This window comes from Labrus bergylta, chromosome 6 (genome assembly GCF_963930695.1).
Source record: "Labrus bergylta chromosome 6, fLabBer1.1, whole genome shotgun sequence".
NCBI classification, from domain to species: domain Eukaryota; kingdom Metazoa; phylum Chordata; class Actinopteri; order Labriformes; family Labridae; genus Labrus; species Labrus bergylta.
Genome location: NC_089200.1, coordinates 26,191,975 through 26,218,771, shown reverse-complemented (window position 1 = coordinate 26,218,771; position 26,797 = coordinate 26,191,975). Strand labels below are relative to the sequence as shown.

Sequence of the window (26,797 nt, the reverse complement as noted above, 5' to 3'; positions counted from 1 at the left end):
TTGCTGCCGTAAGTGTTACATTTGTGCAAGATAAAAACCCGTCCCTTTTTGAGTGAGAGGGGAATGAGACATATTCTTCTAGAAATTGCCTTTTCTTTTCATTCATTTCACTCCGGCTTTAGTCCACCTCATTTCAGATTATATTGCTCCCATCTGTGCTGAACAATCAGAAAGGAAACCTTTTCCAGCGGCTGCATTAGATGGCCTTTCATTTTCCTTGGGCCTGCAATCATAATGACATAATGTAGTGCATGAGCCTCTGCAGAGCTCTTCTCTCTGTCTCTCACTGTGGATACTCAAGTAGCTTCTCTTCCTGATATGTAGAATACCAAATCCTATTATTTCTCCGGCTAAATAACACCGCTCCCAAAGGCGTTGTGTGATGTTTTAATGAGAGCCTCCGATCCCCGATGCTCGACGCTGTCTTCTCTGCATTTCCTTAAACTGCCAAGTAAGAGCCCCATTAATAATTCAGCTCATTAAAGTGTGTAATTAATCTGGAGCTGTGTAACAGGGAGAGACTGGGGCGCAGGGAGAAAACTCTCCAGGGGGGCACAAGAGAAACATTGGGCTAAGAGAAGCAGCACACCCGCTGCGATGGAACCAGTTCCCCGGCACACAACCAGTCCTCCTGCATCATTTATCTGGCAGGAAAAAGCTACAGAGAGACAACGCCGCCACTGCTGCTGCTGCTACACACCAGACATCTTCAGGCAGCTCAACCAATCAACAATGCAGCGCGAGTGCACACAGGGCTGTGTGTGTGTGTGTGTGTGTGTGTGTGTGTGTGTGTGTGTGTGTGTGTGTGTGTGTGTGTGTGTGTGTGTGTGTGTGTTTGTGTGTCCTTGTGCATCTGGGGAATCTGCTCTGGTGTCTGTTTACTGAAGATGTTGAAGGTCAGTTTCTGGGTTTCTTGGAAGACTGTTTTGGTCAGCACAGATTTTCTCAGAAGGTAAACAAGAAAATGTAAGAGTACAGAAATCGTCTCATAGATCTTGTTTTATTATAGTGGTTTTATTTGTCAAGATGCTTTCGTTTTTTACCTAATATTCCAATTTTACAATAAATCATTGTAGATAAACACGTGTAGGAAATATTACCAAATAGGAATGGGATCACAGAGTAACTCACACTACGATACGACACAACACGGCTCATAGCGATACATTGTTTTACGATACAACACAACATGACGCTAAACAATACTTTGCTATATGATATATTGTCCCGTCCCTATTACTCAACAATCAGTAACTATAACAATCCCGTGAATAACTGTCACGTCTAAATATCTCTAAAGATACAACGTCGTTATCACTGTGCTCATTTAAGGCTTAACGCAAAGTGACCATGTTTACACAACAAGTTAATACTGTGTGTATAATGCTCGTAGTATTTACTTCTACGAGCTTTATCATGACTAACAAGCAGCCAGTATGCTACTGATTAGCATGCTAATAAGCAAAGTTTCTATTCTACATAGTATAAACATTGGCATGACTATCTCAAGAGCATCAGATAAACACTACATGAATATAAAACTTTATTATTTAATCTTTTTTAAACACATGAAATGGTTTCACTCCCTTAGGACAGGGTTGCTATCTGAATTAGATTTCCACTTTCCTGCACAGAGCCCAAAACGAAGTGTCTGACCTGAGCCTCGTGTTTGTTTTAGGTGCTTCAGGTAGACCTCGGTAAACAGTGGCGTTCTCGCTCAGCATGCCTGCTGCCACTCACCAGCCCTCAGCTGCTCCAGATGTGGCTTAATTTACTGCGACTTGGCTAATCACGGTGATTAAGGATTAATTACTGTTAATCACTTTTACATAAACTGGTTGGCAGTGGGAGAGCTGTGCTCGGTGAAAAATGCCACTGAAGTGTGCGCAGATAGTGAGATGGAATTGGATGAAGCTGGAGGCTGTTATGAGTTTTAGTTATGTGGTTTTATTATTGCAGTGTTTCTATTCCTTGGCCACATATTGAAAGGATGTTAAACTCCAATAATTTTCAGTTAAAGCCAGCTGAATTGTTTAAGGTCAATTTTAATTGAAGTTAGATTTTTGAAGTTTTAGCATTCTTAAATCTTAACATATTCCTGGCTGGCAGGAGGGACATGGTCAATATTCAGCCCAGCAGTCGTCTCCTGGTCAGCTGGGCCTGAACACACGCTGCTGTGCTGTGTGAATGTCCTGCTGCAGGAGATAAGAATGTGAAGGAGCATAACCACTGTGACTTCCATTAACACAGACTGACAAGGGAATCACAGGGACATCAGGGGGTCTGGGATGAGGCTGACAACAAAGCCACTGCTCTGTGCTCGTACCCCCGCACCCCCTCCTCCCGCCCCCTGCACGATCTGAGGGTGGCAGTGTGGTCACCTTCCCTCCTTGGCCTGGTTTCACACTGACATGCTCGTCTGCTCTCCTGAAGGAATGGCTTTAATAAGGTAGAGCGGATCAAGGCGACTGTTAATGACATGGCAGGCCCAGTCAACACAGTGCCCGAGGCCATGGATGGCCCCAGTCTGGTGCATGCTGCTGGACGCTCGCTATCTCATGTGGGACACTCAGGACACTTGTCTGGATGCTCTTTAACTGCTACCCATCCTCTATGTGAGCCGAGGAGCTGCACAGTGGGATGAACCCGACCTCGTTTCCACTGAGCTGGTTAACTTTCTCTGCATTATTCTATATTCATCACATGCAGTACAACAAAATGATGTGTAATAAACAACCGTAAATGTCACCTGTTGTTGTGATATCGAGCAAATATCTGTTATTTTAATAGCTTGTTGCCTAGGAAATAAAAAAATAAAAAAATTTAAGGAAGGAAAATCACAATTTGGTTAAACTTCTCACAGCTCCTATACACACTTTCCTATAAGCTGTTGATTTTGTAAAGTGCAACCAAAGTATTGTAAATGTAAAGGCTTTCTGTGATTTTTCACACTTAAATATAATAGAAATCAAGTATATCCTCTGAAAATAACTCTGTGAGTCATGACTGTCTACAATGGGTGTAACACCCGAGTCCCACTGTCTGTGATGCTTTCCGAGTTTTCCGAGTCCTATCTTCACTTTGTTTACATCGCAAGGACAGCCGGCTGACTCCTCCCCTCGCGTATAAAAGTTGTTTAATTGAGGGTCTAGAGAAAAGAAGAATAACATACTGTACTCACTGATTAATTGAATGTCAAGTAAGCATTTCTAGATCACGCTCATTTCAGGTAAATTTACATGCAGTGTGAAGATATGAGCATAATACAGATCGCTAGCATTAGCATGCTAACGCAACAATGCAGCACGAGTTGTTTTGGTTTCATTTTGGTGTTCAAGGGCGACATCTGCTGGATCAAAAAATTGCATATAAAGCCTTCAACTAAGAGGTGTATGACTGTCTTAAACGGCATGTTTGCATACTATATATACTAAGTATGGTGTCAAATTGAGTACGGAGTGTGTTCTTAATTCATTGTATGCAATTTTGTTTATGCAAGAAATGCCAGATCTATACTAGATTGGCCATCATTTTTAAGTATGATTTTGAAGCTCACTCATCATATTCACTCACAGGATGTTCATATATCTACGTAGCTGTATAGGTGATGAACGTATGTATTGTTGTTATATTCTAGAAATGGCCTGACTCTAGCCTGGTGCTAACTCAACACAGCTCAGACTGTTAAAAAGACAATTGATGAAGTCAAGTGATGCAGAGAGGACGTGTATAAGTAAGTATGTTACTAACTGCACCGTCAGGTTAGTAGACAGTACGCATTATACTAAGTAAGCTTGTAATAGGGAGTAGGCTAGTATGTGGTTTTAGACAAAGCCGATGTCTATTGTGCCAAAGACTTTATCTTATCTGTTGGCCCTTTAGCCTTGGTGGACCTTATTGTAATTACCTTCTTCAGTGGTACCTGAAGATGACAGGTGTGTGTGTGTGTGTGTGTGTGAGTGCGTGCGTGCGTGCGTGCGTGCGTGCGTGCGTGCGTGCGTGCGTGCGTGCGTGCGTGTGTGTGTGATCAGTATTTATAACAAAGCCCAAGCTGCTTCTTTATCGTCTGAACTGGTGGTCACGAAGTGGAAGGACCACATAAAGGATGAGAAGGCAGCAAAGCGCTTTTAATGTGAAGGCTGTCAGCTCTACTCGCCTCAGTTTTCACCCCATGAAGAGCACAAGGCCTTATCGCTTTAATTGACTCTTTATCTCTTTGTTAATTTCCTCTTTAGTGCATTAGCTCCCATTCTACCTTTTGATATGTCATTTCACATTGGCTCTTGTATGACTTACAGGAGGTGGCTTTATAGATTACCATATTTCATAAAAAGGCAGATTTCTCTTTTTAAACAACACTGTTATAGAGCTTAGTTGCTTCTTAATTGTCCATTAACCTCTGTGATATTGTCTGTTAACCTTATGATGAAATGCATGACTTTGAGTCCACGCTTTGATAGTAGATGCAGTTAAATGATTTTATTCTTAACACATCCCAAAGCACTTTTTGTGCATATCTAATAAGTGTGTGGTAAAACGTTATGTTACTGGCATGATTTTCAAGACTGCCGACTTTACAAAGGCAAACAGAGGGGACTTAAAGGAAGCAGGATTTAACAGTTTGACGCCTGTCGTCTTCCTCCTGGTCTATGTTGGTTCTCTTTCCATTCCAGTACACTTGCGACTGTATAATGAATTATGCCGATGTTGAATTAGCATGTAGCTGTCGCTTTGGTGCTGGTGCTTGCCTTGTGACAGGACCACCATAGCACAGGCCTACATGGAGAGAGGGGGCTTCCACTGTGATTTATTAACTGCTAAAGCCACAATGAAGTGTGCCCACTGAAGCACCAATGCAAACAAATAGGGCCAGAGCTGTCACTGTAAATTCATGCAGACAGGCCGACCGCAGCCTGACCAGAAAGGGTTAATTATGCAAAAGCATTTTGGCTTTCAAGGCAAGTTTCTGAGCACGGACTGATTGCATGAGGCAAGATTACATCACGGCTGCATTTTGTACGACATGCTGAATATCAGCATTGTACATTTTGACAGAAGACATATTTCTTTTTATTTTGTTTGACAACCTCAAATGAGTATTTTTCACTGACTGATTTGATTCTTTTTTTTTTTTTTTAACGATGCAGGATGCCATAATGTTTATTCGAACCCTGAGATGAAAGATTTTCACAGCTAATAATGCTTTTTGAATTTGAAGTGTCATTTTTTTCAACTTTGCAACACAAAGAACCCAAACAATTGTCTCAGATAAAAATTAAAAATCCTTCTCCTTGGCAAATCTCCTCAGCTTTATACAATATCGACTTACTGGTTAAATGTTTCTGTCCACACATGTACTGTAATAATCAACATCTGATGAGAACAGCCTCAAAAGTGGCGAAATTATTAGATCCTCTTTGGCTGTACCTCAGAAATTACCACATGCCAAATGCTACTGCGGTTTTTTTAATGTCTTTATTATGCTAAAGATTATTACTGAACATGGCTAATGACTAATAAATGTGTGCCATATTAATGTAATTTTTAAAATTCATGGAGATTCAGTCTCTTGGGTAAAGGAGTGAAATAATCAGGATCCTATGGACCTGGTTGTAATAGTGTTTAAGTGGTTCTGTTTCTTCGCTCAGTCTACCACTCAATGAAGATCTGACATGGCTATTAGCATTTGCCCTTCACAAAGTTAGCAAAGAGCCGTACAGTTAGGCAGCTTTTGCACACACATGCAATCCAATCCATAGTGGTTCCTCACTTCACAAGCACTCGTTAGATTTTTGGGTGGTATGATCATCTGTTCTGCATGGCTTGCCAGTTTCCACCATTGAGTGTTAGCAAAGAGATTGATAGCTTTGCTTGTAGAGTGTAAATTATGAAGTCTGACATAGGTTGAACCTTCACCCCCACTCTCACCCAACCCCGTGCCCCGTGTTTGAATAGTTGTTCATATATCAAATGATCGACAAACCCTTTATGGTTAAGAGTAATGTACTTGTTTTAAGGCTGGATGGTGGTCGCTGCATATGCTAAAGACCTACATCTTTACTTTTGTCCCCCCAAATAAACTACTTTTGCGTCTGTTGCAAATTGCAGGGTGGACCACTTCCTGTTTGCCAAAAGATATTCTCTCATGAAAGACAAACATGACCCTGGGAAAGGCTGAATAAGAGGTTCACAAACTGAATTCATTTGTATGACATTGCAACAGAAATTCAAAATTAATATGAAATATCACAGATTGTTCTTTTGCTCATGCCCTTCACCGCTCAAAATTGCTCTTAGAAATGTCAGGCCAGGCTCTTGTTGATCTGCCTGGACACGTTTACACCTGACCAGCATCAAGTGTCACTTTTGGCCGCCTCTCCCCGTGCTTCTCCCTGTGATGTAACACTAAGGATCACATTTCAGCATCTGGGTGCGGAGCGCAGGGGCCTCCAAAGGTGTCCGCCCATTTGAACCGATGGCACCCAGTCTCTGTCAAAGGCCTTTATGTTTGACCGTCTATCTTGCTAACTGTGACAGAACAGCCCAACATCATTAATTAAACATCAGCCTTTCCCACAATCACTGGATCGCCATGACAGGCTGCCATGCCAACAGTCCCCGTCGACATGCCTTGGAAATCTAGAAGGGGATTACATATGGTAATGGTTTCTGACAGGCTGCCATTTGCCTCTGTTAATCTGATAGGAGTAGATATCTGGACTGCAGAGCATGGTGTGTTGTAACTCTTTGAGTTTGATATTGTTACGCCGTGAAAAAAACGGAATCATTTTGAAGATGCAAGCAGTGTCCTGGAAGAAATCTTAATCCCCTGACAAGCTTTTGATGGGATCCCAAATATTGTAACTGACTCAAACGTGTATTTTTAGACCTGGATCCTGCTTGTATTTGCTGTCAATTTCAATATTTCTCACATTTATGATCTCCTGTCATGTATAGCGTGATGGTGTGACAATCTTTAACAGACCCTGGTGATAACATTCCTCCAAAGAAGCTGGTTACGATGCTCGCCCCAGGCTGCCAACCCACTTTTGTTTTTCCATTCCCCTTCAGAGAGAAGACTGAGTTTATTCTCAGGTCTTTGTTCAATTAGGAGTCACCCTAAATTCAGAGCTGCTCTAAAACGTTATATCTCTCTTGCTGGTTCAGTTAATAATTGAATACCAACAACTATCTTCATATGCGGCTGTGAGCCAATCTTCTCGAATGACTAATATATGGGCTACAGAAAATGTTACACATGCTGAAAACAAGCATCAAGGGGGGAGAAGAAGGGGGTTTAGGCAAGCTGCTCTCTCCCAAATAGGGACGTAAATCATCTCCGAGCGTCATATTCCGAGCTTATCCTAAAAGAGCAAAAGCTCCCCCCCCCTCAGCTTGCGTGGAAATGAAATAAATATTTCCAGATAAACAAGCAGACAGTTAAACATCCACCTCTCAAAAAGCCAATTGCCCTGTGCTTTTATTAAATATCGATTTGATTTGTAAAAGGCCAGATGCTGCGAGGTTAAATAAATGTCATGTTCTCCCGGTCCAGTTTACTTTTCTTGTCTGCTCAGTCGGAGACATTTTGTCTCGCTGTGTGTACACAGAGCAGGAAAAAAACAAAACAACGACCATCTTGACCCAACATGTCCATCCATCCAGAGATGCATTTACAGGAAGACACACTCGATCCTTTTCATCCTGCATGCCTTACCTTATCAGTAAATTCATCAGCAACCCCAGCCAATTCAAGAGTGTTTCTGTTCGTAATAACTGATGAAATAAAGCAAAGCAATAAAAGCCTGGTGCATGCCTCTTTGTGAGAATTGCTTGTCAACAACAGCAGGAAGGAATAAGGCATCGTCTGACAACAAGCCATCTTTGAAACGCCTCCAAGAGGGAAATGGCATCCATTAGAGACATACAGAAAATGTGTGTTCACCGAGGGAGGGAGGGGGTCCGAATCACACAGACACGCAGACACACAGATAATTGTTTATCCCTGGGAGAACCTTCAGTGTTTGTTTGCGGGTGGCTAAGTAAGTTCAGCAGCACTATTGGACAGGGAGCGCCCGGCAGACCCAAGGCTCGACAAACATTAGGATGAATCAATTAGTCCGCCATTAGCCAATAAAGTGGCCCTCACTGAGTCGTGTAATTATGACCCACAGCAAAGCCGATTTTATGGAGTCACATTATCCCTTTCTTTTCTTTATTAATTTTATTTGTTTGAGATAATCCCCTCTGTGGTTTTAATTATGTGCTTTAGATTCATGGTGGAATAAATAAATCATCATTTGCTTCCATCGTTTCTGAACACTGCTGTTTTCTCCCAATCGCAAGACCGTCTCGGTTATTCCTGTCATGTCTGAAGGGATCACACTGATTATTCCCGTGAATTAAAAATGAATGCAGTCACATCCTTTTTCTGCGAGAGATCCACCTGAACCCCACTCGGAGCAGGTTCCCCCGATTAGATTGTACGATAAGAGATGGCAGGAAGTGCTGATATTATAGGCAGCAGCTACTTAGCTTGTTCCCAGCTCAGAGGACACAGTGTAAGTGTGACAATGTGCTGTCAATGAGGGATGACAGTACACAGCCAACATGGCGTAATGCATTGTTCCTTCCCGGGTCCCTCCTGACAGATGCTCTCCAAGACAGCTGGATCAGCAGCAAGAATGGCACCGGGATCCGGGGCTGAGCCGAGGATGTGATACGCGGCTGATTAGCGAGGGGGATACATGTGTCAACGAGCGTGGCGCAGGGATCATGCCGCACTTCCTGTTATATTGTCACTTACGGCGCATTTACCTGTTTATTTTGGAAACCTATAGGACTGTTGAGTGTAGCTATTTGCTTTTCCATTTGTCTACATCTTTGTAGATAAAAAAGTCAGACTCCTAGATTTTTTTTCCTTTTTCCTTCCAAGAGATCTCCTAAGAAATGACCTTCTCTGCTTGCTGCGAGCCGCTCTTAAGAGACTGATGCTGAAGGTGCTTCAAGCCAAGTAAAATAAACACTCGCCGAATGTTTAAACTGGAACTTGGCTGAATCCAATCGTTTCTGTGGACGCAGGGAATTTTTATGCTCCACTTTGTATTTAAGAGTCTAGACGTTTTATGAGTTCTGATGAAATTTGGCCACGTTTTTTTTTTTTTTTTTTTTTACTGGAGAATCATCTCAGTTATACGCCCCATTCAAATGAGTGCTGGTGCTCTTTTACTTCTTATTTTCAGACATTTTTCCCTTCCCTTTTTTTAAAAAGCCAAATGTAGAAATATAAGTCTTACGGGAGACATTTAGTGAGTCTTGTAAAGTTCAGACCTCGTTTTATACCTTGGAATACGCAATGTAACGTCTTATTGTGTGCTTATCGCTGTATTTTACTTTTTTACCTTTTTGTTCTCTGAGTATCTGCTGCTTTGTCTTCTTTTCCTTCTCAGAATGACTTCCCGAAAAGTTCAGCTCTTTTTCTTCTTTGGGATATTGTGGTGTGCTCTCTCCTTAACACCCACTTACCCCAGCTATTTATGAGGTGGTAACTATAGAGAAAAATGGCCCCTCCATACTGGTGAGCGTTCAGGAGCTGGGAGCGAAGGGGGTCTCTGTTGATGTACATTAACTTAAGTGGACAGGCGGGTCTCGAGTTTCTGATGTAGCAGGTTCGCTCGGGTCATAGCTCGGCTGCGAGACACGGCTGTGTGGAGGTAAGGCGAGTGTGAAGCCATCCGAGCTTTTCCTCTCCAAACCCGTCCATACATTACAGGAGTGATGAAGGAGTCTGGATAATGAGACAGGATGTTTGTACAGTCCTGCCACCCCAAGAGACCCCCCCTCCTCCTCCAATACTCCACCCACACTCAATCTACCCCCCGCTGAGCCTGTGGCCTGAACCCCTGACCTCTTCCACTCGCCAACAGTTGCCATATTTGCATTTCCAGTCCACTTAAGGGCAAGAGGGGGTTACTTGGGGAGCCCCCACCGCTTCCTCTGCTAATACAGCAGGCCTCATTCTCATCCCAGTGACCCCCTGCCCAGGCCTACCAACCCGGACAGCAGTCTGGGGTTAATGCACCAAGCACTCCTATTGTCTCTGAATTAATGAAGTGCTCCCCGCCTGTCCCTTCTCATTCAGTGAGAACGAGACAAATGACGAATGGTAACATTTTAAATGGCTATCGACACATGGGGGGGGGGGGGCCTAATGTCACAGAGTCACTGCTCCTGTTAGCACTGTGGCCCCCCTGTAAGGAAAACACCGGATGCCGTCGATTCACTTTCGATGTCCACTCTGGGATCAATTTAAAATCCTGGCAGCAGCTCACTCCTCCACACAGGAGAAGGTGTTTTATATTGAAATGGATGTTTTCTCAGATGGAGGAGGAAGAGTCTGAGCCGAGGAGGGTTTGCGCCTCAGAAAATGGAAGGCTGGACTCTGATTAATTTAAGAATGGCAAGGGAGACCTCTAGTGGAGAGCAGAGGTATCCTTATAGATGTGGTTTTTTTGTTTCTGAAGAATTTAAAGATTTCCTTTTTAATTTAGTTTAGTGTACTGTGCATTTTAATAAGATGTCACGGTAAAAACAGATTAAAAAAACGACTCTTACATTGAAAATAACAGAACTAAAAGACATGGAGCTGGAGGAAGAAAGAGAAATATCAGACAAATGCAATAACATAGTGGTGGGAAAACAATATTTCCCAAGCAAATAAAAATGCTTCTTGTCAATCCAAGCCAAACTTTTATTTGAATAAATGAAAATAACACATTAAAGGCGTTATCTCGTAATTATTTTTCATTTTTTGTTGTTCTAATCAATAAATCAATCAATTACTTGATGAATAAAATCTTAGAAAATAGAGAAAAGTGTGATTTATTTTCTTGTGATAAAGCAGTCAGTTAATACGATTGTATCTGTAATTAAATGAGCTCTGCTGTCAATATTAAAGATCAGAGAGCTGGATAGAGAATAAGTGGTAGATTCCCAGAAAGACAACTAACCTGGAAAAGCTCAAACATGTTTGTGGTTTTGAAATGAATAACTTTAACTTCTTCCAAATCGTTGTAAACAAACTTGTGGTTAAAATCTGCCTCTAAGTGTTTTTAGTATTCCAGTGAAATTTCAGGTGCTTTTCAACAAGGACAAACACATCAGTCTTAGTCCCTGCTCTGACCTTTGAGGATTCAGATATCTCCTTTATTTAAGCAGAAGACTGCCCCCCACACTTTACACACACACACATACACACATCTTTGCTCCAGCATGCTGCATAAGTCACACCGAGCTGGTGGATAAGTGGGTGCAGCTCAGCAGTGTCAGCCGTGCAGTCAGGCTCCTCCACGGCTGACAGCTTGTTACGGTGCATCATGCCGCTGTAGGTGTGACCTTTATGACTGACCTCTGACCTCCTCCTGTCATTGCAGTGCTGAGTATCCGCGGCGCCCAGGAGGAGGAGCCCCCGGATCCACAGCTCATGCGCCTGGATAACATGTTGCTGGCGGAGGGAGTATCCGGTCCGGAGAAAGGTGGAGGCTCGGCGGCTGCGGCGGCTGCAGCGGCGGCCTCGGGAGGCGCAGGGCCGGACAACTCGGCAGAGCACTCTGACTACAGAGCCAAACTGACCCAGATCAGACAGATCTACCACACAGAGCTGGAGAAGTACGAACAGGTGAGAACAGCTGAACTGGTGTTACGTCTTAAAGGACTTATATGAAGCCCTGATTGATCCAGATGGTGAGGTTATGATAGCTACATTAGTGGAATTAGTAATCTTAATTAATTAATCATAAACATCATATTCACTGGTTTCAATCCCTTCCAATCCCTGAATGGTATCCACTCTAAAAATCAGATGCTGTCAGTGGCTGAGGGAAACACCAGTTCCCCGCCAAAAAACATCCATTGTCCACTAAAACAAAGCAAAAGAAGGAAATCCAGTAAGAGGACAAGGTCTCTGCAGACACAGTCACCACCACACATGTATGGAGGCCCAGAAGTGACGATTGAGCATCATTACTTTTATATAAGTCAATCATTTATTTTTAGGAAAAAGCTGCCGAGTCTATCTTTAAAGTATAAGTGAAAGCTGTAACACTGATTACAGATGTTGTCCCAACAGATGTTGTCCCAACACAATTTTAGACTTTTGTCCTGCAATTAAAGCATTAAGTGTATAAAATGTTCTCCTCAGAATACAACAAAAATATTGACTAAATACCGTCTGCAGACTTCATTAAAAATGATAATGCAGCAGAGGCTGAAACATCCTGACATTTAATCCTGTCTGTGGATTATCATCCAACAATGCTGCAGCCAACATTTACATAATGCAACGTTTCGTTAGACGTTGAATTTCCAATGATTTTGTACAAAACCCCAGGTTTGAAATAAATTATTATGTTATAAAATATCAAAAACGGCATCAAAACTTGAAAAAAGGAGGAGGAGCCTGGGGCAAAATGTTTATAATGGAGGTCTCTTGTCTAGTTGGTATCTGTTCTGAGGTCCTTGACGTGAAAAGATGAGAATCACAGAGCTAATCAATTAATCAACTAATTGTTTCAGCTCTTCTAGGGTTACTGTCTAACTGATAAAAACCTTTTCTGCAATGATGATGAATAAACAACATTTAGTGCAGGGCGAGGTAACAATACAAACAGTAGGACTTTACTGTTAAACCGTTTGTGTTAGAGAACGAAACATTTAGACCAAGAGAGTCACAAACCAAAACAACAATTTAAATAACACTTCATACCATTCGCCAATCAGCTGATATGAAAGTAAGGAAGGAAAAACAAGATAGACGTATGAGATGTTTCCTTCTGAGGATTTGTTGCATTTTTCTTTTTGGACTTTGATCGAAAAGTTAATATTTTACTGTTAGGACAGAGCAAGACAGTCAATGATGTCACTTTAGCCTTTTGTGATATGTCATTTTCTCTCTTTCAGTGTTAAAACCAAAGTATCTGTATTTCTGTGCTCCATATCCACCTTCTAGTACACATCCAAAAGACACAATCGTACCACAAGGTATCAGGTGGCGCGCCTGGTACACTAAAATATTTCCTCAATGTACATCACTGTCAGTAAGCATTCACTTTAGAGTGTGTTTGTACCCCAGAATAGTCCAGCATATGCAGCCTGTTGTGTGTCTCGGTGTGTATTCCAAGGATAGTCTTGAAAGTCTGTCGGATGGGGGGGGATGATTTCCTCTCATTGCCTTGATAACCAATGCATTGCCGACAATAGCATCCCGCTCAGATGAATGTGAGTGAGACAGATGAACACGCAGATAGACAGACACAGACAAAGCCTGACACGGCTAAATCCAGAGAGAGATCGACAGGAGGAGAGGAAATAAAGAAGAGGAGACAGTAAGAGACACAGAGTCGGAGTGTAATATCGTGGCAGATTCACGCCTGGTGTCACACGGGGGGTGGGGGGGGGGTGGGGGGGGGGTGGGGGGGGGGAATGAATGAAACGTTGTGGCGTGTTCGTCTCTCAGGGTGGCTATGTTGTAAAAAGTGTGCGTCTGCGAGTGGAACAGCTGTCATTGGTTCCTCTCAACACGCTGCCATCACCACTTGTGTTAAATATGAAATATATCAGCGCTTATATTCCCCCTTGGCTCCGTGAGAACGCTTGGCCCAGAACTACATTAAGCAAAGAGCTCTTTTTTCTGTTTTTTTAGTTTTTGTTTTTTTAGATTTCTGTCATCTGTGAATTTTAAATACCGTACGCCGTGAGTGTTTGGATGTGTATTTCTGCGGTGCTACATTTTCTGTAGCCACATTGACAAATTAAACTCATATTCACACTTTGTATGACCTTAAGCGAGGATTTTTTTTATTATTATTATTATTTTTTATGTACTCCTTTGTTTGTTTCCTCCTTACAGGCGTGCAACGAGTTTACCACCCACGTGATGAACCTTCTGCGAGAGCAGTCACGCACACGGCCAATTTCGCCCAAAGAGATCGAGCGCATGGTGAACATCATCCACCGCAAGTTCAGCTCCATCCAGATGCAGCTCAAGCAGAGCACCTGCGAGGCCGTCATGATCCTGCGCTCCCGTTTCCTCGATGCCAGGTGTGTGTCCTTGTGCATACACATAACCATTCTGCAAATCGTACACACCCACCACGCTCCGCGCTGCAAATAACCTCCCAATTTGACAACACTGCAAATCATCGAGCACCTTCCCTCGCAGCCTGATATCCATATGAATGGCGGATGTAGGAGGCCTATCATGCTATAAACATGCTGTAACACATGCTGCTTACCACACACACTGGGCTGGTTTACATCCATGGATGCCATTTGGACCAGAATAACCGCCAACACCGGCCAATAAGAGTTCCCTGCCTGCTCCATAACACTAACTATTTCCCTTTTTTAATGTAATCACTTGTTCCTTTTGATGCGCGCTCAGGATTTGCATACATTTCTCCGAGGATAAATGTCGCTCAAAGTCAGAGTTGGAGGCAAAACATTTAAATGAGGCATGGGCTCCCTTACAAAGCCCCCTATCTATTCTCTTGCAAATGATTGTGGTGGAGCAGCAGCAGCAGCGTGGAGGGGAAGGGGAGAGGAAGAGGAAAAGCTTTCACTGGTTGAGAGGCACTGCCATGTTTGGCTCGGCTGATTAATCTACTGGCTGCTGACGCCCATGCTGTGCACATTTACATATTCTCAAGCAGGCTTTTGGAGTGCGGGACGGAGATTTTAGCACAAATCTCCTCACCGGTGGATGCATTGCATGGAGATTTTACAGGGTACCCCTCCAGCTTATGTAAAGCCCTCTTTAGATGTGGCACATGCAGACATGACCTGATAGGTGCAGGAGATAAAGGGTCAGGCAACTCGAGGGCACCAGCATATGACATCTGTCTGTGTTATTGTGTTGTGTGGAGGGAAAGGGGGGCAGCGCGTTCTCAGAGTATATTTCTATGTTGAAAGTAATACATCAAAAATGTATGTCAGTGTTTCATGTTTGATAAATATAGTGCTAACTTTTACACTCAGTAACTCTGTGTTGGAGTGAAATTCTAAATCAAACGAGTGCTTGAAAAGGCTGCATATGATTGGCTCAAACATTTTAATGCATGGCCCCTTGAAAAAAAGAAGTTGTTGTTATATAGTTTAAATGTTTACAGAAACTGAGTTTGAATGCATGGTATGTTTACATGTTTTTTCTTACTTATTGGCAGGTAATCATTTAGAATATGTTAATGGCACATTTTCGACTGACAATGCTGATAAGATACACGACTGCACGACAGCACAACACAACAAACAAGTTACCCTCACTTACCAGGATCATTTATAGTGTGTCCAATGAATGTTGTACTTTCACCATGTTGCAAGAAAAACCCATTTTAGATTAATGCAAATATTTAAATAAATAACTGTTGTGCCTCGATACCAAGAAGCAGCTCAAGCTGTTTTAATTATTTCCACAATTAAAAAACTCAGTCTTTGACCAGTTAAGTCTTTTTTCCCCAATAAATCTAATTTCCTGATTGGCACAGACTTCTATGTGCCTGTTTTTTTTTTTTTTTAACTCACACACAAAAAGTGTTTTGCTTTAGTGTATTTTGAGTAGATTATAATGGCCCTCTATGTGCTATTATTGCTCCTGCTAATTCTATTTTCAGTTGCTCGTAAACAGAGCTGCAGTGAGCAGTTCTGAGCCAAATGGTTCCCCTGAGTGCTGACAAAGTGTCTCAATGTGAAAATTACAGCTGAATTTAAAGTTTCTTGTGCGCCAGAGGTTTTTCTTAAAGCCAGTGATGTGAATCAGGTTGACTCAAGAACGCTTAGGAAAACCAGTATACTCTCAAGCGTACATCCAACATGTTCAACCTTTTCTTCAACATAGAAAAAAACATGGTTCAATCAAACTTAATAGCTGCAAACTAGAGGGTCTGACTGAATTATGTCCAGACATGTGTATGTTAATGAAAAATTAGATAAGTCCAGTGACTGCGCAGGATGTGACTGAGTTAGAAGAAGCCCCCACTCTAAACCAGAAATGATTAAAGTTCCTCTTAAGTTTTTGAAGTTCAGTTCAGTTTTGAAACCAGAATCTGATGGATTAAAGTCAATGCGAGTTTTTCTGAAATTATATCTTCGGTGACTCCTGGTGAGAGCCCGCCTGATGTGTAGTGAGGACAACAGTATGAGCTGAAATGGGCTTAACACAGATTTATATTCTCATCACTGTTTGCAGAATACATAGAAAGCATCACTGCTGATCCAACAGGGAGGCACAGTAATGTTTAACGTTCTCAAAGAAACTGTTTTTTTAGATGCAGGATTTGAGGATCTTTGCATATTCGTATAGGTGCAGTATTTATTTCAATCCAGCTAATAAACAAACACTATAGCAGCTGCCATATCTGTCTTGGTCATAAAAGTATCTAAAAGGACGCTTGGTTTGGCAGAAATTCACACCTAAATTCACTATTTTTATATTTATTTTTAATTTGGATTTTACAGGGCCAGTGCATAGTAATCAACATTCCTGTATGCCAGAGTTAGCTAAAAGGCTAGTTTCCATCTGTAGTCCCTGGGTTAGGGTTTCCTGGCCAGATTTTAGAGTAGCTCCCTAAAATAAGCAAAAATAAAACAAGGAAGGGGAAAAGACAGTACTTAGGGCGCATGCAACACCTTAAGATGACACATGAATGACATATGTTGCTAAGTTTGATATATTGTTGTCTAAACCTCATTTGCTCTCTCTGCAGACGGAAAAGACGAAACTTCAACAAGCAGGCAACAGAAATCCTGAACGAGTATTTCTACTCGCACCTCAGTAACCCGTACCCCAGCGAGGAGGCTAAAGAAGAGCTGGCTAAAAAGTGTGCCATCACAGTTGCCCAGGTACACCACAGATCAGTGCCACCCACACCACAGCATCTGCAGGAAAACAGCTCTGCATAGAACAGTGACAGAAACACGCTTTTTCTTTTCTGAAGAAGCTGCGAGTGTCTTGGCAAGTAACCTAATAATAAGTTTCCTGACTGTCATGAGTACAGACAGCTCCTGTGATCTTTCAGAAGTACCTTTCAGGGAGACAACAAAGGTACTCAAAGTATAAATATGCCATGTCATAAGTTTGTCATCTAGTAATTCAAACCAGACAAAGCTATTTTGGACCAGTGACTCTTTGTCTCTATTGAAGTAACACAAGCTAAAGACAACACACTGCTGTCATAGTTCCTCACTCATCATATGGTGGAACAAATTGTCTCGTAAAACTCAGATATGATTCAGTAAGAGTCTGTGAACCAAGAACTGTCATAATGGATGAAAATCACTTCTGTTGCACAACTTTATAATACTTTTTTGTCACTATAAATTCACATTTATTGGCTACAAACCATCTTAAAAATGGTAAAATTGCAAACTGATTCATAAGAAAGATCAACAGGATAATTTATTGTAAAAATAACATTTTCAGCCCTACAGTGTTTGGAAGTAATTAGAAGGACCATTAGCCTTTGAAAATTAGCACCGCAGTGCTCTCTCGTGATGTATGAGAAAAACGTACCAAACATCTGAATACATTTGAGATGTTTGTGCCAATAATGCTGACAAACATAAAGTAGCAAATTAAAGTATTAATTATTTTTATATTTATCAAGTATTTAGGCGACCTGTTTTTTTTTTTTCATCTTTGCATTCTAGCGTTCAAGTTGTTTCAATCCAGTGAGAATTGATAATAAGGAAAGCAATGACAACGCCAAGGTAAACAGCAGTTTGTGTTTGGGATCCATCATTTGGGAATGGATTGTTTTCTCAATTGGTTTCATTAATTTATACCAAGTGACTTGAGGATGCATCTGGGTCTGATTGTGGGAGCTGCTCAGCGGCTGAATGATTTGTAGACTTTCTCTTTCTTGGCCATAATAAAGGAGAATGTTTACCTACTCCGTGTGTTGGAAAGTTTGCAGGATTGATTTGGTTTTCATTTTAATGTTGTTTATCATTAGTGCTGGGATTACCCCCCTGGCTTCATCTGGGAGTCCATTAGCAGTAATGGGTGTTAGCGGATGTTGACTGATTGGTGCTTGCGTGAGTTCTGATGATAGCTGCAGTCATGGTGACATAATGAGACTGTTATTGGCAATCATTCCATTCTGGCACTAATGCGGATTCACAGCACCAGTCTATGTAGCCCCTTCCTCTTACAGAGGCTCTCTGCAGTGTAACACATGCCATTAAGGCCATGCAAGCTAAACATCACCCTGATTTCTCTGAATGCTTGCCCTCAAATGTGGAGAGGCTCTGTACGTTAGGATTTCATGATGAATAAACTACATTCTCTTGTTTGTCTGCTCAGGTTTCCAACTGGTTTGGGAATAAGAGAATCAGATACAAGAAAAACATTGGTAAGTTCCAAGAAGAAGCCAACATGTACGCTGCGAGAACTGCCGTGAATGCGGCTAATGCATCCTCACATGGGAGCCAAGCAAATTCACCCTCAACTCCAAACTCTGCAGGTGAGACAGGAAGTCCCTGGCTCTGCTCAGCTTTTAGCCATGTACCTCCTCTCTTTGCATTACTCCAACTCAGCGACTTTTGCAGTACATCAGTTTGAGGCCATTTCAGTGCTGGTGCAGGTGATTTGTAAGGAATGAAAGAGTTAAGACTAACAAAAAAAGGCAGTTCTTGTGCAAGGAACGTGCCTATCACCTGGGAATGCACCATTATTTTATCAAACAGGTCCATTTAACAACTACCCCATTAGAACAAAGCTGTGTCAGAGATTAGCCAACCTGAGCCCCACGCCAAGTCTCCTTTCCTCTTCATGTCAATTAACCATATTCCTCATGTATGACTATTTCAATTCTGTCTTCATCTTGTACTTCTGGCATTTTAATGATATTCTTTACTCTTCTCTTATTGTCAACAGATCTCATAAAACATAAACACAATTAATTTACTTCAAGTACTATCACATGTACCGGTACATAGCCCTATTCCTTTGTGCCATAGAGCCAAAGTGATATTATAATTATGAGTTGAACTTGCTGACGTGTTTTATTAAGTCCATCATATAGGCTTTGTAAACATATTTGAGGAGTAGGACCAGCCATGAACTAATCAACAACAAATTGCATTTTTAACATTTTTGCTTTTTATGAGACTTGTTGACAATAAAATAAGATCAAAACAGAGAACATTTTAACCTCATCTTTCAAACAGTCCTTCAGTTTCAATATTTGCTGTCTTGCCAGGAGTCAGAACAGGGGTATGTTTAGCCTAGCACGGAGCAAAAAATGAAATATAACATCAATAAAATATCATAATATAAATACACTTATAGAATTTTAATGATTTATTTGCACATTGTATTATCTTTGAGTGACCAAAAAGATTCATAACTTCTGCAAGTTGGAAAAGGGTAAATATTGGAAGACGCGTTTGACACATTTAAGAAAGCTAAGCTAGCGGTTTTGCCTGGGTTCTGTGCTTGTTCTAAGCTAGGCTAAACACACCCTGAGCCTACTCTGGTGCTCTATTTAAAATGTAAATTCTATGATAATTAATTAATCCTTATAATTATGTGACAGTTTTACCTTTGGTGAGACAGCAACATGTAGCATTTGGACTGCTTATTCAATTTCCCCCTGCATCTTGGTTTAAGCTTAGCCTTGAATAACCTTTAAAAAGCATAATTTTACAAATTCTTCTTAAATATCTATGTCTTGGGGTGAAAACCACTTGACAAAAGCCCTTCTTGTGTTAGGCTACAGATTTATATTTCCTATGTCCTTCATTTGTTTCCTCTTGGCTCCATTTCTCTCAGCTAACAGAGCCTGTACGGCTGCTAGCTAACTTCTGCATGTTGCTCAAACTTGCTTTAGCCTGCTTGCTCCCTGTCTCTCTGTGATTCGACTGCTCCCTCTCTCCTTTTAGGTTCTGCTGGCTCTTTTAACATGTCAAACTCCGGGGACTTGTTCATGAGCGTGCAGTCTCTCAATGGGGACTCGTACCAGGGGGCTCAGGTGGGAGCCAACGTGCAGTCACAGGTAGGGTGGCTAGCAGCGCAGCAGATAATACAGGGACAGACCTACTTAACTTCCCAATAGGTGTTTCTTAAAGCAGATATTTTGACTTGTCATATGAAGGTGTAAATAATTAGATAAATATGAATTGATTTATCAGTGTTTTATTATAGAAATAACATTTTTATTGAGGTAATCAGCTTGCTTTTAAGTTTCTGAAAACCATGTTATTAGTATTCCGTTTTTTTCTTTCTATTAATTAACCTAATGAAGGCTTTTTGTCAAAGAAGTAAGACTGCCAAGCTACCAGTAGTGATAGCCATCTTGGATAAGTGGGTTAATTCTTTAGAGTGTGCAGGAACCATTTCCTGTTTGTCCTAATCAGCCAACATTGTTACTGCTAATGAATGAATATAATCTAAATATTACCAGCCTTGCTAGCATGAACAAGCGCTTGTTTGTCTAATGAAACCAAAGGTGCCACTTTGTTTCTAGTGATTAATTTCAAACCCTGTAATTCTGAACTCGATCCAGTTTTCATCCCTGAAAGAAGGGCTAACAAACAGTTTGAGAACCGTTAGCATACCAAAGTGGAACAAAGCCATCATAGATGTTGAATATACTGTATACCTCTGCTTTCCCTGCTATGACAAATCAAAATGTCTGTCGCGAAACAGGACCAAACTGGCTTCTACAGGCTCAGCTATAGCACTTTTAGACAGTCTCAAGGGCAGAATGTGTGAATAGTTTTTATTTCAGCAAGTGAAAACCAAACATTTTCATCCTGAATCACCCTTTTGTTTGATGGACCTTGTTTTCTCTAAGGATATACTCACAGCAGTGTACTCTTGTTGTCTCTCTTGTTGTCTTGTCATCCCTCCCTCTTTTCTTTTGTGTTGACTCTGACCTTGCTTTGTTTGTTGTTTCTGAATGTTTCAGGTGGATACCCTTCGCCATGTTATCAGTCAGACAGGCGGATACAGTGAAGGACTCACAGCCAACCAGATGTACAGTCCGCAGGGCATCAATGTAAGGATTCTTTTTTTTGTCTTCCTCTCCCTACCAATTATTTTGAAGCCATAGGGCTCAGAATGCCACTTAGTAGGACTTGTCTCTGCTCCATGGTCACCTAGTTGATTCTTTCTGTATCGCTCGTGCCATGGGCAGCACACTGCCCGTCTTACGCAGGCATGGGGCCGGCTGCACACATGCAGAGCCTCCGTCTGAGCTTGTCACGTTGGATCAAGTCTGGCGCAGCACCTGCAGCCACGTACAATCTGCCATGAGCGAACTGCACAAACAGGTGACACCTCTTGCTCTGGACTTCAAATCCCTCTGACCACCTGACCCATGATTAGCAGCCCAGAGGCCAGAAGCTCCCATTAAAGCCTCCCAGGAGACAACTGCTGTCCCGCTAAAAATAAAACCTCACGCCGCTGGAAACAAGTCCTCATGTGCCATAGGGGCGTGTTCCCCTCATGTTTGTCTTATTTTGAAGCAGAGTTCGGGTAAAGAAGTGGGGGTTGTGAAGGGGGGGGGGAGGTTGGGGGTTTTGCTTGCTGGCGGCTGCAAACAGTAGGGAAATTCACAGCGACAAGCCGTGTCGTAAAGGGGAAAATCGATAAGACAGACACAAGGAGAGCAGAGTGTGGACTTGGGACAGCAATCCAAGCGCATTGCTCAGATCATGTTCCTGCCACACTAATGGCCCTGACAGCGAGCCGCGCTGAGAGGACGAGGACGGTCACAGCCGCGGCTGGGTTCCTCCGCTGTCGTCGTCGTGCCTCAGTGGCCATATGATAATCAGATGAAATGTCTCCCGTAAAAAAAACATGTATGTGTATTCAAATAGGCTTCCTGGCTGCTCTGAGCTCATCCCACAGCCAGCTGTGCTAACCCTGAGAGGCCGCTAACGTATTCAGGCCCTGTTCTTTCTCAGTCCTTTGACCTCGCAGATACGGTTCTCCTTGGACGCCTGCTTGCTCTACCACATCTTACACTGCCACAATATGCTGTGTTATTCACTTTTCTACCCTGTAAAGAAGCCCCGCAATGCATAATGTAAGAGCGGGATATCTGCCTGGCAGGCTGTTTGCCTGTGATTTATGTAGCTCCGGAAAGTGAGTTTGGAATTTGGCTCTTTCACTCGTTTTTTACGACAATATGTGCTCCTCAGAGTTGTTTGATTTATTTATTTTTTGAATGGTATTTTTTGCCAAAATGTGTAATCCTAAACAGTGTACACATTTATCATTATTTTTGGCCAGTTTAAGGTCACAGAGAAGCACCGTGTCGGTTCAACGACAGACAGCTACGGTTTCTTTTTCTCTTTTTTTACTGAGTTAGATTTAAAAGTGCACATAAGCCTTAAAGTCCCCTTTAATCTTCAAGTGGATTCTCAATTTAAAAACGCGGAGAAACTCTGTCGGTTTTTCAACAAGAGCTCGCTTCATATTTAAAAAAAAAAAAAAACGGTTTCCCAAACACCTGCAAACAGAATTTATAAGTGAAGCACAGAAAACATGATAAGAGAGTTGAAGGAAACATATTTTGTGAGCTACCTGGTCTGTGTAATGACTGAGCGGATACATAATGCATGTTGGGGCTGATTACAGTTGCAATTACAACGTTAAAAGAGGCAGAGCGTCACCAAAGTCAGACATTCCCCAGTCCGACCCCTCCATTTTTGATTACACACTTGTGCCTTAAATAACAGGCTTTGAAATGAAAGGCTGTCGAGGACCATTTCCAGTTTTCCTGATGGCTTTAAAATGACTATTAATATCCTAAATGCTCTCTAACAGCTCTTTCTTTGGCTGTGGAGACGCCGTGTGCAGCTCTTATTGTATGTTAATTCTCGCTGTCAGCTGCATAATTAGTGCACGACATTGATTGCACTTGTTTTGTTTCCGAGGTCTTTTCATACCATTTACATATATTCTCCATGTTATTTGTAAAGGCCGTGACAGGCGTTTATTTCAACAGTATAAAAAAAAACCTTGTTCAGTTTGACTTTTCTTCTCTTTATTTTCTTCATTATTTGAATTTCAGGGTGCAATGTATGATGGGTAGAGACTGTAATTCACTCCATTTCTGCTTGGTTGAAATTTTTACTTTTTCATGCCAGTCTTATCCAGAGATATTAGCTGTAATTTGAGCGAGGTTAGCTTTTCCCTGCAATCCAGGAGGCAATTTAGCTTAAGGCAGTGTGGGGAAAGTATCCCAGCATGCCACACAGCGCTCATAGACTACCTTGCCCTCAGGACTTCCATTCGTTGTACCTCTCTGTGTTTGACCCAGCTGCAGTGAATAATGAATATGAACGTAATAGACTCACCCCCCTCCCCTCCCTCTCCCCTCCTCTCTGCTTCTCTCTTTCTTTCTCTCAGGCAAACGGTGGCTGGCAGGATGCTCCGACCCCCTCATCAGTGACTTCACCCACAGAAGGACCCGGAAGCGTTCACTCTGACACCTCCAACTGATCCTCCACCCCCCCCAACAACCCCCACCCTCCCCTCCCTTGACTTTACCCTGTTCTCTGCTTCCCTCCACCACTGCACCCCCAGCCACATCTTCAAAAACTAAAACCCCAAAGGGACTGGATGTGACGTACTGTTTGTAGTCACACAGCGGGACACAGTTGGGGTCTGGGATGACGTTTTCCCCCTAACGGACGAATATTTCACTTTTCCTATCTGGACCATGGCAGCACCGTTAGCCGCCTGCGTAGGGGACTCATATCCACACTTCACAGTTTGTACAGTTTCCACTTGATGTCCATGTTGCCTCTTTGTATTTTCTTTAACATGATATACTCACACAGTAGGCACACAGCTAGCAGCATAATACCCCACATGTCTTGTAAATTGAGATGCTTTCACTCTACCTCTATTGGAAATAACGACAGGAAAAAAAACAAACATTTTGAATGCTTTGGATTGAAAACGTTTTATAATAATTGGGATTCTTCTGTACACCACACCATGCCCTTTATTTTCTGTGTTTACATTTTGTTGATCTATCGTGCCAAAGTTCAACCCTGGAGGTGAATTTCGATAATATTACATTTCATGCTTTAATGTCAGGTCCTTACATCTTTCATGCAATAACTTAGTGAAGTCTAATTATGTTAGTCCAGTAATATCTAAAATGTTCAACCTCAATTTGTATTCTTTGTATTCAGAACCTCTACAACACTGACATTTGATGAGTGGGTTTCCTGCTCACGATTCACCGTTTTTACACAAGCATTCACAGAAATGAGCGCAGAGAGGGTGGAGTTGTGTCCTGCATGTTGGCTGCTTTCACCTTATTCAAAGACAAATCCACTCATAACATGAAATCAATGAAAACTGAAGCAGGAATCGCAGCACGTCGATGACTATTAAAGCACAATAACACCACCGTCGAGGGTTGGGTTTTGTAATTGTCCAAGAGACAAACAATGCAGAGGACATTTTTACTGTGGTAGTCATACATGGAAGAAAGAGAGTGTACATAGGGTGCATCTGTGGGACATCAACAGTGTGTATCAGTGAGGTCATTATAGCCAAATACTGCTGGTAACCAAATCCAATACAACAATTGTAATTTTGATTTTAAGGTTCAGAGTTTTGTTGTCGGGATTAAACGCTGGCATGTCTTTTCTCATCTTACTTTGCTTTCATGGAGTTATATTTGGGTCATAATCCTGAGAACACAATGATCAAATTATTCTACACATGAGAAGAATCACTTTGAAAATTATACTTTGAATGCAAGCGGAACGTTTTTTTTTTTTTTGTATGTGTGTTTGTGTTAAAAATATCCTCCTGCACGCTCGTGGATTTTGGCACAAATATGACTCCATACATGTTCAGCCAAAAATCCAGAATTAAAGGTTACATCACCCTGTTCATCTGATAACATTAGTGGGAACATTTGTATGTTTCAATACTTGTTTTATTTCACAGTGTCACTCAAAACGACACGTCCATCAACACGAAGCGATCCAAAATGTGAAATTAAATTTGTTGTATGTACAGTCTAGTTTGTGGTCTAACATGTAGACATGATTAGTCCTCATTAGATATCAGCAGTTACATTCTTTGATACCAAAAAAGGAAAAAGGCAGAGTTTATATCCTCTACATTGGGATCAGCTTTACGGACACATTTTTTCTTTCCCCTCTTTTCTGTACTAACGAGCATCTCTCAGTGCTCTGGTGCTCTGTATTCAACGCCCAACTATGCTGTTTGAAAACAGAGGTGTTTATAGAAACAAAAACTCTGATGGCACACAAATCCAGATACTGTTTGGATAGATTTTTACGTCTCAATTTTGTGAATAACTTGTGCTTCTTCTTCTTCTTCTTTTTTTTTTTCATTTGATATTACATTGCTTTGCTACTTTGGATATGTTTCTTATTTGATGCTACCATTATATGTGAATTAGCCCAAGAATGCTCTATATACAGTATGTAGATATGCACCTTTACTCCTTTTTTTTAATTTCATTTGAACAGTAAACATTTTTAGCACAGCATAATGGAGTTCCTGTCGGATCGATGGGGGAAATCTGGGACATTTCTTTTGTACTCAGACAAACCTGAACGAGTCTGCATCCGGGATGGCTGCCGTCTGAATCACGGTGACATGAAACGTCAGCGTTAACGTCGATCTTTGGCTTTGTTTTTAGTGTGGTGGTCACTGACAGAGAGTCAAAATGTAATCCCACGATCCAAACGAGTCTCAGTGCAGCCTGAAAACCAAGCAGAGGTATTTTTTGAACAGTTGTCAGTGTGTTTGTATTTATTACACATGTGTGAGATCATGGATGTTTCAGAGCTTCGTTGTGGAGGACAACGGCATAATTACACCAGACAAACCCATACGGATCATTCAGAGCAGCTCCTACTCGACCCCCCCCCTCCCGGCCCCCTGCTCAGTATTACAGTCGAGGGGCCGAGCGTCATTGAAGTGATACACAGAACCTGCCTCAGTCGTGTCTTCTGAAGTCACTGGAGTGAACTGACAGCACCGGCCATGCAAGGCAAACACAAGGATTGTTTTTGCACCCCTTCAACAAAAAAGAAAAAAAAAGGCTTAACTCTACTTTTCACATTGCCTGTCAAATATTACCGAAGCTTCATGTAATGACGCTTTTTAGTTTTTGAATATAAAAGGAAAAGAGACATGAAAAGAAAAATGAACAATTTGTAAAACATGAAATGTTTTATTTGTTGCATGTCCTTTTTGTTCTTCAATAAAAAAAAAAAAAAAAACGTACTGCAGTGTTTTGAATGTTAACTTCTTTTTTATAAGGATTGAAAATCGTGGAGCCTTTTTCTTGACAGGTTTGAACTTTTAAGATCTCTGCGTATGTAAAAAGGTATCAAATGGAAAACTTGTCTTTTTCATTCCAATTCAAAACCTGTTTTCTGTGAAGAAAAAATAGCTGAAAGGTGTAGGTTTTATGGTCTCTTAATTTGTACTGGCAATGCGTATCCCAAATAAATCGTTTCTTTTGTTGCATAAATTGCAGTTTTGTGGTTTTTCATGCCAAGTTTTGTGAGCTTCTTGGCTGAGATTCATCTCAAACTTGTGTGTGGTTTCTCCTCCAGACTTTTGTAACAGGGTCAGGGTCAGGAGTCACTGTAGGACACGAGTTTACACATTGTTGACTTGTCAGTCCAACACCTCTGGATAACATTGCACATCTCACTTCCAACTATGCTACGGCACGCAGGCATTTTATCAACACTAACACAGCACCGGAGCTCGGCCGAGCTGACG

General features: G+C 41.7%; 1 protein-coding gene across 3 annotated transcripts in view; it reads left to right on the top strand.

The window, feature by feature from the left end:
* Positions 1–26,540, top strand: part of LOC109982606 (pre-B-cell leukemia transcription factor 1) — a 59,807-nt gene extending 33,267 nt beyond the window's left edge. Inside the window, exons 3-9 of one of the 3 annotated variants that reach the window (XM_020631918.3) lie at positions 11,433–11,677; positions 13,907–14,097; positions 16,758–16,893; positions 18,356–18,404; positions 19,936–20,048; positions 20,964–21,053; positions 23,414–26,540. In XM_020631918.3, the coding sequence (XP_020487574.1) occupies positions 11,433–11,677; positions 13,907–14,097; positions 16,758–16,893; positions 18,356–18,404; positions 19,936–20,048; positions 20,964–21,053; positions 23,414–23,506 (917 nt within the window). In that variant the 3' untranslated portion in view covers positions 23,507–26,540. Of the gene's footprint in view, positions 1–11,432; positions 11,678–13,906; positions 14,098–16,757; positions 16,894–18,355; positions 18,516–19,935; positions 20,049–20,963; positions 21,054–23,413 lie in introns of all 3 variants that reach the window. The other 2 variants (XM_020631912.3, XM_020631921.3) reach the window with 2 other exon arrangements.
* The last annotated feature ends 257 nt before the right edge of the window (positions 26,541–26,797 follow it).